A 14,946-nucleotide genomic window follows, 5' to 3' on the forward strand; every position below is an offset into this window, starting at 1 on the left:
TCCCCCACTAGCAACTGTGGACCACCCAGCAACAATAGACTGCTATGCAAAAATAGATGCCCTCCAGCAACAATAGATTCCCCAGCAGCCATCAACAATAGATCTCTTTCAGCAACAATAGATCTCTTTCAGCAACAATTGACCTCCCAGCAACATAAGTCCCCCAACAACAATAGATCTCCCACCAGCAACAGTAGACCTCCAATAGATCCACCAGCAGCCAGCATCAATAGACCCTCCAGCATCCCTTTCCATTACATACATTCAATGCTGGAGGTGCCGGGACTGCATTCCCCCACTTTCCCGCTGAAAAAAAACCCTGCCTATACCCCATCCAAGTTATTACCCCTAATAAAATATAAAAACTAAGCTCAAATACTGTTTCCTCTGTCTGGAGAAAGTGTGGAGAATACTTGTTGCCTGGCTGTGCAGTGTTGGGGGACCCACCCCCGGCACCAGCGGCTCCTTCGAAAGTGAGCGCTACATATAAAACCAGCATCTCTCGTAAGGTGCAAAAACCCAATGCTGCTGGGGGAACAGAGAGGGATGCTTATGAACTATGTAGATCAGGGGTCTCCAAACTTTCTAAACAAAGGTCCCATTTACTGTCCTTCAGACTTAAGGGGGGCCAGAGTGTGGCCAGTAGGAGTAGAAAATGTCTTGGTGTCAGTGAGAGTAAACAATGCCCCATGATTGGTATTGGGGGAGTATTAGTGTGCCATTGTTGGTGTCAATTGAAGGAATAATACCCCATCGTTGGTGTCTATGGGAGGAATAGTACCATTGCTGGTATCAGTGGCAGGAAATATGCCCCACGATTGCTGACAGCAAGAGAAATAATGACCCATGGGTGAGATAAAAGAAAGCAAAGGGCTGCACCAGAGACCACGGGCATTTGGAGGCCACTAATGTAGATAAACAAAAAAGACAGAAATCCAGCGCAATGAGATCACAGTGCAGTAGGTATATGTAACTATGAATTACAAAATGTAAGAATGCACTCACAAACACGATGGAGACAGTAAGTAGTGTGGTATACCGGCAGCTGATGTGACCACAGGTCCGCTCCGAGGCTCAAGAGTGCTGGGAAGCCTGGCCAAGCTGGACGGGATACCCGCTACAGCTCTGGGACAGCTCTGCGTCTGTCAGTGCCTACACACCCCCTGGATGATGTCACAAGCCTGGGAGTGCCAGAATTCCGGTACAGAGAGATGCAAGTTTCTGGGGGAATTCCCCTTTCATCAGACTTATCAGTTGTGTAATGCCTAACACTTATTACCGGTATTCTAACCAATAATAAACCCTTGCATAAAAAAATATATGATTTTTTGTATTATTATTATAATACCGAGTACACAAACAAGGAGGATTGGAGTATCACATATTCTGGAAACACAGAAAGATTCGGGTTGACAATTAGTGACTAATGAAAACCCAATATATCTTTGTCTGTGGATGTAGGCCATAGAAAAACCAATCTCAGCTGATAGTATCATGTTTCAGAAATGATTTGTTACACAAAAAAACGTTGGAGAGTTACATCTGATAGCCGTCCTGGACAACATGGTTAGGGTTCTGTGCTACCACTCAGGCCTTGTTCATGCCAACATCCAACGCAGTGAGATTATATCAGAGGTGTGGGAAGATATTGGGAGAGTTTAGTAAAAGACCACATATGAGCTTTTTCTAGAAAATAAATAACATTTTAAGCAACAGACAGCATGGATTCATGAAAGACAGAAGTTGTCAAACAAATCGAAATTAATTTTACGAGGAGGTAAGTTAAACCTAAGCCCTTGTACACACGGTAGGACATTCCGATGGACAATGTCCGATCGGACCGTGTTGTCGGATAATCCGACAGTGTGTTGGCTCCATCGGACTGTTTCCGTCGGATTATCCGACGGACCAAGTTTTCCAGCTGGGCTATAAAATTTTCCGACAACATGATCCGATCGGACTTTGTCCGATCATGTGTAGAGAATTCCGATCGGACAAAGTGCCACGCATGCTCAGATCAAATTCCTAGACCAAAGCTATTGGCTACTAGCCTGAACGTAGTCCTGTCCTAACGAAATAACGTCATCACGTTAAGTATGATCGGATTTTCTGACAACTTTGTCCAACTGTGTGTATGCAATAGTTTGTGCCTCAGGCACGTGTGTCTGCTATCCTGCTTAAAGGAGCCGACGTATAGCTATGATGGCTCGTGGGATTGTGACGGCAGCTGACCAGCAAGTGGTTAAATTATTACTAAACCCAGTAATACGAAAATAGTTCATCCCCCCCCCCCCCTTCACAGTGCCCACAGCTTATAAATCTTCTTTTTACAATACATTATTGCCACTATATACCTTTTGGCTAATCTGTATACCAGGGTCAGTGATAAACTGCACCGTTTCTCCAGTGCTGAGAGTTCAGGTAGGAGGAGATTTCCACTGCAGCCTGTATACACGCCCACATGTGTGATGTCAATATCATGTTACCTGGCTAGCTCTGAGAACAAGAAACTGTTCTCTCCAGCATAAAAGAAACAACTGATCATGTGCAGGTTGGCTACCCTGCCTGTGTTAGCTGTCCTTCCCCAGATAGACAGTGCAGGAGGGGGAGGATCTGTGCTCTATGTATAGGTTTTGTACAAAGCAGCCCCAATCCTCTTCTTCTGGGGTCCCCCGATGTCGCTCCAGGTTCCTCCTCTTCATTGGGTGCCCCTACGAAAAGCCTCTTTCCATGGGGGCACCCGTGCGGTCTCACTCAAGAGTCCCGCTGCTGCGTCGATTGACACAGACAGCGGGACTCAGGCCCGCCCTTCCACTCCCGTGTCACAGCTTTTGCTTGACAGCAGCGGGAGCCAATGGCTCCCGCTGCTATCAATCTGACCAATGAGGAGAGAGACAGCAGCTGGAGCCGCTGATTTTGTGCACATCACTGGATTGGATATCAGATTGAGCTCAGGTAAGAAAAAGGGCTTTACAACCACTTTAATATAGAGGCATATACAACAGAAAATACACTAGGACAGAATAAAAAGAGTCCCACAAGCTGTGATGAGAAAATAGGATGTAAGATCTCCCAGGTGTCATTGGTCAAACACAAGGCTTACCAAATAAACATATAAAAGTGGTCACATGCGCACAGTGAAATTCCTCCAGGGAAAAGGCGCTCTCTCCAGTCTGATGCACATATAAGTAAAGAGACACTCCACATAGCATAAAACCACCCATAAAAAGGAATGTATTAAGTCTAAGCACTTACAAAAGAATAGAAGTAACACAGCATATCACCATGGAATTCCAGCTTTAAAGATGGCCGCCGTTCCTTTGCATATCCAGGTCCACCCTACCAGTTTCATCACAAATGACATCATCAGGGGCACCTTTTGTCACAAATGACACTATGATGTCATTTGTGATGAAACCAGTAGGGCGGACTGGGATACAAAGAATTGTGAAGCAACACATCATGCCGACATCTAAAGAAATTCAAGAACAAATGAAAAACAAAGTCATTGTTATGTATCAGTCTGAAAAGCGTTTCAAGGCCATTTCTAAGGCTTTGGGACTCCAGGGAACTACGGTGAGAGCCATTATCCACAAATGGAGAAAACTTGGAAACAGTGGAGAACCTTCCAAGGAGTGGCCGGCCTACCAAAATCACTCCGAGAGCACAACGACGATTCATCTGGTAGTAAGCAGGCCTGGGTGTGACAAGTGAAATTTAACTCAGTTTTCCAAAAAATGTGGTTAATTACAGTTCATTCATGATTTAGCAATGGGGGAGAATTATTTTTCCCTTATTATTATTATTATTATTATACAGGATTTATATAGCATCGACAGTTTACGCAGCGCTTTACAACATTAGGGTAGACATTACAATACAATTCAAGACAGGAGGGCCCTGCTCGTTATAGCAAGGCTTACCTGTAGGTACTGTGAATATCTCATTAAACTGTTTAGGAGATGCTCAGAGTGCATGCAGCTGGTGACGTCCTCGGAACATGCACTCTGAAGATCGGGAATACAGTGCTGGACCTTCAGAGCCCGTGCCAAAATTCGAACCCGGAAGGAAAACCAGGGGAGGATGGAAGCCCTCTCAGCGGTAACAGCGTGGTGCTGGAGGGCTTCCTTCCAAGGTAAGTCTATGTCAGGGCTGGGCTCAGCCCTTCCTTCTCAAAGCTTGCCACTCAGCTGTTAGCTAATTGCCAGCTCCTATATCTCCACAGGTACTCACCTGTTGATGATATCCTGCTCGTCACTCCTGCCTACTTAAGCCATCCAGTCCAGATGATCTCTGCCTTCGCCTTGGTCACATCTCTAGAGACGATCTCCTGTGTTCCTGTTAAAGACTTGCTTGGCTGACATTCCTTCTGGCTCCAGATCCTGCTTGCTGTTCTACTACGCTCCTCTCTGGCTCCCTGATGTTTTGGCTTGTCTGACTATCCATTCCGGTTCCTGAACTCTGGCTATGTTTTGACTATGTTTTACTCTGTTTACCTTTTTCTTATTATTATTTAACAAGTGTGATTTAACTGCACTACTGTCTCAGTCTGATTCAGTCTATAATAATGCACTATTACGCGATGCATACTAGCAGAGTATGACATTGCCTTGCAGGGGATATTTTTTCCCCCATCAACTTTGGTTTACTACCGCTTTAAGTAAAGAAATCATCATTTAAAAAATGCATTTTGTATTTACTTGGGTTATCTTTGTGTAATATTAAAATTTGTTTGATGATCTGAATCATTTAAGTGTGGAAAATATGCAAAAAAAAGAAAAAAAAAAACAGGAAGGGGGCAAATATTTTTCACAGCACTGTAGATAGAAAAAAAAAAAAAAGGTCAATAGACAGATACAGTGGGTAGATAGATCACAAAATATAGATATATAGAAATAGATAGATAGATGCAGTAGCTGGTAGATTGATAAATACAAATGGATCATTAGATAGATAGATAGATATAAATCAATAGATAGATAAATAGATAGATGCATATATTTACATTTATTATTTACTTGCTAATTATAACCTGAAGAAAATCTGGAATAACACCTTCCAGGGTTTCCATGGTAACAGGTGATGCTGCTCCCTCTATAGATCTCCTCGGCATACAGTATGAAGCAGATCAGACACACACGGAGGAGGAGGCAGCCAATCACACGCAGCTCCTGGCTCATCCTCAGCCTCCGAGAGATGAACTCATCATCCTGGTACAGACACACATATGTCATCCTCAGCATGGATCCACACTCGCCCCTCCCCCCCCCCCCCCCCCGCCCAACCACTCTGACCATGTACACAGGAGGTACACGGGGTGTACACTCAGATCCACACTCCCCTCAATGTCACACCTCAACAATAACATCAGACCATCTCCCTTTTTTTTTTGCAGAATAGAGAAATTTATTATAAATCATATTACATTGCTGGCTGCCATAATGATCCTCCGGCTTAGATCGCTGACCCCAGAGCAAGAATAGACTTTACTTAAAGTGGAATAAAAGTGGCTGTAAAGGAAGAAGGTTTTTTTTTTCCCCTCTGCATTAGGATAGGGCTCAGGTAAATATTTGGGGTGGGGGGGCTGCGGGGGACGCAGCCCCCCCCACCCTAAATATTTACCTGAGCCCTATTTTGATCCAAAGCTGTGCCCGAGTGCTTGCTCTCTCTCTCTCTCTCTCTGCTCACTGGACACACTGGCAGCAGCAGGAGCCACTGCCAATCAAATTAATTGAGGATAAAGTGTTTGGGGGGGGGGGACGAACTGCACTGCGTGTGTCAATGGACACACACAGCCCAGCTTGGTATTGGGCCAGCTTGCCATGGGGCACTCAGAAGGGAGGAGCCAGGAGTGCCAGAAGAGGCAGTGCTGTCTGTCAAACTTTGCAGCCCGAGTTAAAATTGCCGTGGTCATGAAGGAAAGCATAGTGCCTTTATAATAGCATTGCAGCCCGAAGGCGAAAGGAAGACCAGGAGAATAGGGAAGCGCCCATAACAGCAGAGAGCGCCGACACCACAGTGTTGGGTGGGATTGCTTAGCAGTAAACCTGCCAAAATATGCTAATATGCAGTGCATCCTGGGGGCCATTTTTTTTATATTTTTTATTCAAAAGCATCACATAGGGGACCAAAAGTCCCCATAGCATTTAGTTATGACAGGTCCTCTTTAATGAGACATCAGGGATCCATTTGATCACTGATATCTCACCTGCCCTCCAATGAGGCTTAGAGAATGCTGATCTCACTTGCTCCATTATCTTCTACCCCAACCACAGCAACATATCGCTTTCACAACATCTGTCAAATGCCCTCTAAAGAACAATCCACCATGGATCACTCTTCAGAGGTCACCACAAGTGTAAACAAGCCCTTAGTACGTGAAGATGTAATTTGAGATAAATGAAGTGGCAATGCGCAACGCGGAAAAATGTTTTTTGGCCCTCAAATACTCCAAAAAAAAATTCAAATTGGAAAATTCCATTTAAATTGTTGTTGGTAAAATTGCCTGAATTCAGGTCAAACCAAATTTGGAAATATTGTCTCATCACTACTAGTGAAATTCTAGACATACCTTAAAAGTTGAGCTTGGCCCTGCCTCCTCCACTTCCCTGGCCTTTGCATTTATTCTTTATTCTTTAATCTGGTAACCAAACCATGGGGCCAGAAGCCCTTCATGACCATGGGGCAAGAAGCCCTTCATGACCATGGGGCAAGAAGCCCTTCATGACCATGGGGCAAGAAGCCCTTCATGACCATGGGGCCAGAAGCCTACATGACCATGGGGCCAGAAGCCTTCATGACCATGGGGCCAGAAGCCTTCATGACCATGGGGCCAGAAGCCTACATGACCATGGGGCCAGAAGCCTTCATGACCATGGGGCCAGAAGCCTACATGACCATGGGGCCAGAAGCCTACATGACCATGGGGCCAGAAGACTACATGACCATGGGGCCAGAAGACTACATGACCATGGGGCCAGAGGGCTACATCACCATGGGGCCAGAGGGCTACATCACCATGGGGCCAGAGGGCTACATGACCATGGGGCCAGAGGGCTACATGACCATGGGGCCAGAAGCCTACATGACCATGGGGAAAGAAGCCTACATGACCATGGGGAAAGAAGCCTACATGACCATGGGGTCAGAAGCCTACATGACCATGGGGTCAGAAGCCTACGTGACCATGGGGCCAACGGGTTTCCACCTCATCTATTTAAACCCAAAGACATATGAATTACACAGGTTCTGAGGCTAATTTAATGCAGATAAGGCACCACATGAGTTTAATTAACCCCTTAAAGAGGAGGTCCACCTTACAAAAAAATATTAAAAGCCAGCAGCTACAAATACCGCAGCTGCTGACTTTTAATAAATGGACACTTACCTGTCCCAAGGTCCAGCAATGCCAGCAGCTGCCGCCGCCATCCTCAGTGAGGGAATCAGGAGGTGAAGCATTGCGGCTTCACTTCCCGGTTCCCTACTGCACATGTGCGCGTTGCACTGCACGTCCTAACTGGTCCCTGCTATCTCCTGGGACCTGTGTGTTTCCCAGGAGACAGCGGGGGGGAGGGGCGTGACTCCCGCGGGAGTCTATTCCTGGAAGTGGGTGCAAATACCTGTATTATACAGGTATCTGCACCCCCCTCCCCCCTGAAAGGTGCCAAATATGACACCGGAGGTGGGAGAGGGTTCCGAAAAGCGGAGGTTCCATTTTTGTGTGAACCTTCACTTTAATCAGCCACAGAGCCTGTGTAATTAATATGTGTTTGGTTTAAAGGCATGAGGTGGCAACCCTAGGCCAGAAGTCTACATGACCATGGGGCCAGACGTCTACATGACCATGGGGCCAGACGTCTACATGACCATGGGGCCAGACGTCTACATGACCATGGGGCCAGACGTCTACATGACCATGGGGCCAGACGTCTACATGACCATGGGGCCAGACGTCTACATGACCATGGGGCCAGACGTCTACATGACCATGGGGCCACACGTCTACATGACCATGGGGCCACACGTCTACATGACCATGGGGCCACACGTCTACATGACCATGGGGCCACACGTCTACATGACCATGGGGCCAGACGTCTACATGACCATGGGGCCAGACGTCTACATGACCATGGGGCCAGACGTCTACATGACCATGGGGCCAGACGTCTACATGACAATGGGGCCAGACGTCTACATGACCATGGGGCCAGAAGTCTACATGACCATGGGGCCAGAAGTCTACATGACCATGGGGCCAGAAGTCTACATGACCATGGGGCCAGAAGTCTACATGACCATGGGGCCAGAAGTCTACATGACCATGGGGCAAGAAGTCTACATGACCATGGGGCCAGAAGTCTACATGACCATGGGGCCAGAAGTCTACATGACTATAGTCTGTATGTATTAGTACCTGAATACAGAGGCTAGCCTATTTTTACCTTAATGGTAGTATTTTTTCATACAAAGATACTTGATGCTAGTCAACCAAAAATACCTCACACCAGTCCAAAATTGTTCTTAATATCAACCTTTTCAGCCAATAGCATCTCAGGTCTGGTACCCAGGGAAGATGAATGAAAGCCAACAGTGTGAATATAGAACAAGAACAAGCAATGGGCTCCACTGGGAAGTGGGACACTTGCACTGTGCTCATCTCTTCTGCTTAACCATGGCCTTAATTTCCCCACTCTGACAACCTCCATAAACACAAGTGCAGTATATCACAGCATCTGTAGAACATTCTTAACAATTTCATGACCAGCCTGTATTACTCCTTCTTTACCAGGCCATAGTTTTCAGTGCTGTGATAGTCTGACTGACAATTACTCCATCATACAACCATGTACACAAATTAATTTTATATCTTCTTTTAGTCATATTTAATAACCATGTATTTTTTTTTCTTATTATATAAAGGAAAAGGGCTAAATATTTTTTTTAAATGTCCAGTGTTCACATTTTTTGAGGCCCCGAAATGACCCTCTAAATTTGTTTAGGTTAAAATATAGCATGTAGAGTGCAGAAGTCAGGATTATGTAATGCACAGAACAGCTTGAAAATGTACAAGTGGACAGGAGCTAGTGTCCCCCCATGATCCCATTCAGGAATTAATGTCCCTTTAAATGTTGGTGGTCAATGGTGTGTGTCCTTCAAATTGCTGGTGATCAGTGGTTTGTGCCCCATAACTGTTGGTGGTTAATGTGCCTATTTATTGCCAATATATCCCCTTTACTGCTCTGTGTGTCCTCTTGCTGGTCAATTTTCCCCTTTGCTGCTCAGTTGTAGTTAATGCTTCCCACTTTCGTTGGTGATCAGTGGAAGCAGCATTACTTAAAAAGGACTAATCAGAAGAGAACCAATCAGAAGCCGAAGGGGAGGGTGTGTTGACTATTTTTGTGTACTTGTGACCAGGTCACAGCCATCACAAGGCACAGAGCCTCTCTGAGTGGCTCTGTGCATTTTGCCTGTGATCTATAATGTCTTATGACAGTTAGATCATGGGTATACAAAGGGCACACTGGACACACAATTTGTGTATTTTTGTACCAACGTTTATAAACGGTGCTTCAGAAAATGAAGTCCATCAACCCTTTGCATTACAATGGTGCAGTATCAAGATGGCTAGAGCAACCAATCACTTTCTGCCTTACAGTTTTCCGCTGCTGAGAAGACTATGAATTTGTATCTGGTTGGTTGTTACAGACAAGAAGAGCATGTTTTATTAAAATTCATTGCTAAAGATGGACTTGTTACTTGTACCCCATCTATGCACGTCTAAAAAGTGGACAGTGTTGGCCCATAGAAACCAATTGAACTGAAACCTGCAGCGGACATGAGCGTTGAAGATTGAAAACTTGAATAGGATTGGTTGCATTAGGACAATACCAGTATTTTTTATCTGAATAAACTAAAAAAAGGGGCCACCTAAGATTCTTCAAGTGGAAGAAAGGAAGCAGATACAATACAGCAGGGATATGCAATTAGCGGACCTCCAGCTGTTGCAGAACTACAAGTCCCATGAGGCATAGCAAGACTCTGACAGCCACAATCATGACACCCAGAGGCATGATGGGACTTGTAGTTTTGCAACAGCTGGAGGTCCACTAATTGCCTATCCCTGCAATACAGCATTAGAATTAGAATAACTATGAGGCAATGCCTGTGTAGATTGGGGCAAACTTTAATCCTTCCAGCACCCCTATGCAAAGATGTCCTAATATAGGTTGAGACCAAATGTCTGCAGAATCCATGATATATAATGATATGCCTCATTATATCAAAGTCCCTCTATGAATAGGAGAACATGTACAGAATCAACGAAGAACATTATACCAAAAGCCAAAATAAAGTCCCTCTATGAATACGACAACATCTGCAGAACCAATAAGGAACATTACACCAAAGCCCAAATGAAGTCCCTCTATGGATACAAGAACATCTGCAGAACCCACGAAGAACATTATACCAAATACCCAAATGAGAGTCCCTCTATGGATACAAGAATATCCACAGAACCCACGAAGAACATTATACCAAATACCCAAATGAGAGTCCCTCTATGGATACAAGAACATCTGCAGAACCCACGAAGAACATTATACCAAATACCCAAATGAGAGTCCCTCTATGGATACAAGAATATCCACAGAACCCACGAAGAACATTATACCAAATACCCAAATTAAGTTCCTCTATGGAAAACGAGAACATCTGTAGAACCCATAAAGAACATTACACCAAATACCCAAATATTAGTTCCTCTATGGATACAATAATATCTGACCTTCTTTCAAGTTCTGGTGTCTTCCCTGTATCCTTGTGTTTTCACATTTGGAGATAGGGACACATCTGATCCGAAGATGGAAATTTCAAATCCAGTAAGGACATTAAAAAATCTCACAAACGCAAAAATACAGTTACCTGAACATATAGCACATATTGTGAAAGGATATCTTCACATTAAGAGTTCCAAAAATAGATATGCTAATTTAAACACCAGGTATTTGATTATTCTACTACTTATTTTGTATTGCCAGAAGTCAATATATATATATATTTTCTTCATATTGCACGTAAGGCCCTCTTGAACCTAGGGGCTCATTTAAATTTGATGTGGCTTCCAGCTGTCACACATATATGAACATGGGACACTTCTATCTAGCACCCAACTAATACACAGTGAACAAGTGATTTTATGTAGTAAGTATTCACATAGGAGGCCTATACACTGCTCTTGTACACAGTTCCTTCAGTGACTGTCCATCCCTTAATACACAACACAAACTTATTCCTATATGCTGAGCATATAGTAAGTCTCATACATATACATACCTCCAGATACAGTATTACTCCTATGTGTTGAGCCTACAATAAGTCACATAAACATTATGAACTGTTGATCACCACCAACTTGTTATATCTGACTTATGCAATCAACAGAAAATCATATCAGTTTTAGTATATCTACCTACTAAGTGTGTGTTCTGTAGAGGCTGAGATAATAGATAACTAGATGACAAGTAGATTGGTGACTTTACTAACTATATGAGATAGATAGATAGATAGATAGATAGATAGATAGATAGATAGATAGATAGATAGATAGATAGATAGATAGATAGATAGATAGCAAGTAGATGACATGTAGATGGCAGATAGGTAGCTATCCTTGGTAAATAGGTAGTTGATTTGACAGATACTGTAGCTAGATAGAGCTATTGATCAATTGATATAGATAGATCAATAGGGATAGATAGATAGATAGATAGATAGATAGATAGATAGATAGATAGATAGATAGATAGACAGACAGACAGACAAACAGATGTCAGATAGGCAGCTAGACTAATTACATGAGATAGATAGATAATTGATTAGACAGATACTGTAGCCAGCTAGAGCAATTGATATAGATAGATCAATAGGGATAGAAAGATAGATAGATAGATAGATAGGTAATTGATTAGACAGATACTGTAGCTAGATAGATCAATAGGGATAGATAGATAGATAGATAGATAGATAGATAGATAAATAGACACTGTAGCTAGATAGATCAATAGGGATAGATAGATAGATAGATAGATAGATAGATAGATAGATAGATAGATAGAAGATGTCAGATAGGCAGCTAGACTAATCAAATGAGATAGATAGATCATTGATTAGACAGATACTGTAGCTATACAGAGCTATTGATATAGATAGATCAATAGGGATAGATAGATAGATAGATAGATAGATAGATAGATAGATAGATACTGTAGCTAGATAGATCAATAGGGATAGATAGATAGATAGATAAATAAAAAGTAAATGTCAGATAGGCAGCTAGACTAATTAAATGAGATAGATAGATAGATAATTGATTAGACAGATACTGTAGCTATACAGAGCTATTGATATAGATAGATCAATCGGGATAGATAGATAGATAGATAGATAGATAGATAGATAGATAGATAGATAACAAGTAGATGGTAGATAGGTTGCTAGACAAATTGTATGCAATAGGTAGATAGATAATTGATTAGACAGATACTGTAGCTAGATAGATCTATTGATCAATTAATATAGATAGAGGTAGACCATCTGATACAATGTATAATATAAAGAGATGTACACTGTGTATTATTATGAGATCTGGGTACACGGTGTATGCTATAAAGGGTAACATACATACATTGTATAATATATAGGGGGATATACAATGTATAAAGAAATAGATCCATTTGTAGACACAAGGATACCATAGGAGTGTAGAGTATAAAGGGATAGATGATATAGATGGGTGTGCGGAGTGAATGGGAAGGGGTCGGTACTCACACGAAGGCATGGTAGAGCAGTGCCCACCCCCGGGGTCTCTCCAGGGCATCATAGATGAGGGTCTGCACCCTGCGGTACTTGGCGTTGTTCCTCTTGGCCGGTCTCGGGTAGTTGAGGGGGGTTTTGGCCAGCAGTCCGATGCTCTGGGTGTTCCTCTTGCCGGCTCCCACCAGCAGCAGAGTCCCATCCTTGTCCAGGCCGGCCCCCAGGGAGCTGGGCTCCAGATCCCGGGCCCCTAGAGCCGCCTTCCCCTCGCCATCCTTCAGCTGGCCCTCGGAGTGCTTGCTCTTCAGCCCCATCTTCCTCTTCGCTGGGGGGGGAGCCTGGAGAAGCCCAATGCCATGATCCGCCCCGACCGCCCGACAATTACATGGTGGTCCCCCTGCAGCATCAGCATCCGAATCCGCGGAGCGATGAGCGCACCTCCCGGAGGGGCCCCCCGATCTCACGTCAGGGAGTGGCCCATTGTGGCTCTCCCAGCCTCACCTCTCACACAGCCGCTGATTTGCATATTTTTGTTGATGGTGCCATGCAGAGAGCTGTCAGAGGATGGGGCCAAGCATGACAAGGATGGAGCTGGCTGTCATCACAGGGATCCATGCAACCAATGCAATCCCTCACCCTCCCCTCCTGGGGGCCCCCTCCTCCTCCTCCTCCTCTGCATGCACAGCTGATGGGTCCCTTACAGGCGGGGGTCCATCCTCAGCTGTCACTCACACCTTGATGGAGACTGGAGAGCCTGGACTGCTGCTGCCTGAGACTGGGAGAGTCCCTGGGATCCGAGGAGATGGGGGAGGAGGGGGCAGAGGAGGGGCCCTGGGTGATCACACAACATTACAATAGCATTCTGCTCTCATCCACAGACACACAAGGGAGACACTCAGTGATGGAAGCGAGCAGAGATTGCAGGCTGAGCTGCAGACTGGGGACCATCACCTATAGGCAATGCATGCTCCAGGAAGGGGTTAACTGCTTGCAGATCTTAGGACTGCATGGGATTAATGCACAGTATTCTGAATGAAAGGGTTAATACAGGACACTGCATGCTTCAGGAAAGGGTTAACTGCTTGCTGATGTTAGGACTGCATGGGGTTAATACAGGACACTACATACTTCTGCAAATGGTTAACGTGGGGTTAATACACAGTATTCTGGCTGCAAGGGTTAATACAGGACACTGCATGCTCCAGGAAATGGTTAACTGCTTGCAGATCTTAGGATTGCATGGGGTTAATGCACAGTATTCTGACTGCAAGGGTTAATACAGGACACTGCATGCTTCAGGAAAGGGTTAACCGCTTGCAGATCTTAGGACTGCATGGGATTAATGCATCGTATTCTGACTGCAAGGGTTAATACAGGACACTGCATGCTTCAGCAAAGGGTAAACTGCTTGCAGCTCTTAGGACTGCATGGGGTCAATGCACAGTATTCGGAATTAAAGGGTTAACTGTTTGCAGATCTTAGGACTGCATGGGGTTAATACAGTACTCTAAATGAAAGGGTTAATACAGAGCACTGAATGCTTCAGCAAAGGGTAAACTGCTTGTAGATATTAAGACTTTATGGGGTTAATGCACAGTATTCTGAAGTAAAGGTTTAATACATGACACTAAAGGCTTCAGCAAAGGGTTAACTGCTTGCAGATCTTAGGACTGCATGGGGTTAATGCACATTATTCTGAATGAAAAGGTTAATACAGGATACTGCATGCTCCAGGAAGGGGTTAACTGCTTTCAGATGTTAGGACTGCATGGGGTTAATGCACAGTATTCTGAAGGAAAGGGTTAATACAGGACACTGCATGCTCCAGGAAGTGGTTAACTCCTCGCAGATGTTAGGAATTCATGGGGTTAATACACAGTATTCTGACTGAAAGGGTTAATACAGGACACTGCATGCTTCAGCAAAGGGTTTACCGCTTGTTGATGTTAGGACAGCATGGGGCTAATACAGGACACTGCATACTTCTGCAAAGGGTTAACTGCTTGAGGATGTTAGGACCGCAGGAGTTTAATACACAGTATTCTGGCTGCAAGAGTTAATGCAGGACACTGCATGCTTCAGCAAAGGGTTAACTGCTTGTAGTAATTAGAACTGCAGACTGCTGTTTAG

The 14,946-nt window shown here is 44.3% G+C and overlaps 1 protein-coding gene across 2 annotated transcripts in view; it reads right to left on the reverse strand.

The window, feature by feature from the left end:
- Positions 1–13,652, reverse strand: part of KCNQ3 (potassium voltage-gated channel subfamily Q member 3) — a 391,330-nt gene extending 377,678 nt beyond the window's left edge. The window contains exon 1 of one of the 2 annotated variants that reach the window (XM_077493360.1): positions 12,832–13,652. In XM_077493360.1, the coding sequence (XP_077349486.1) occupies positions 12,832–13,130 (299 nt within the window). In that variant the 5' untranslated portion in view covers positions 13,131–13,652. The remainder of the gene's footprint in view (positions 1–12,831) is intronic. The other variant, XM_077493361.1, reaches the window with a different exon arrangement.
- Positions 13,653–14,946: the final 1,294 nt, after the last annotated feature.

The sequence above is a fragment of the Lithobates pipiens genome, unplaced genomic scaffold, assembly GCF_037356315.1.
Source record: "Lithobates pipiens isolate NorthernLeopardFrog02 unplaced genomic scaffold, aLitPip1_a1.2 Scaffold_19, whole genome shotgun sequence".
NCBI lineage: Eukaryota > Metazoa > Chordata > Amphibia > Anura > Ranidae > Lithobates > Lithobates pipiens.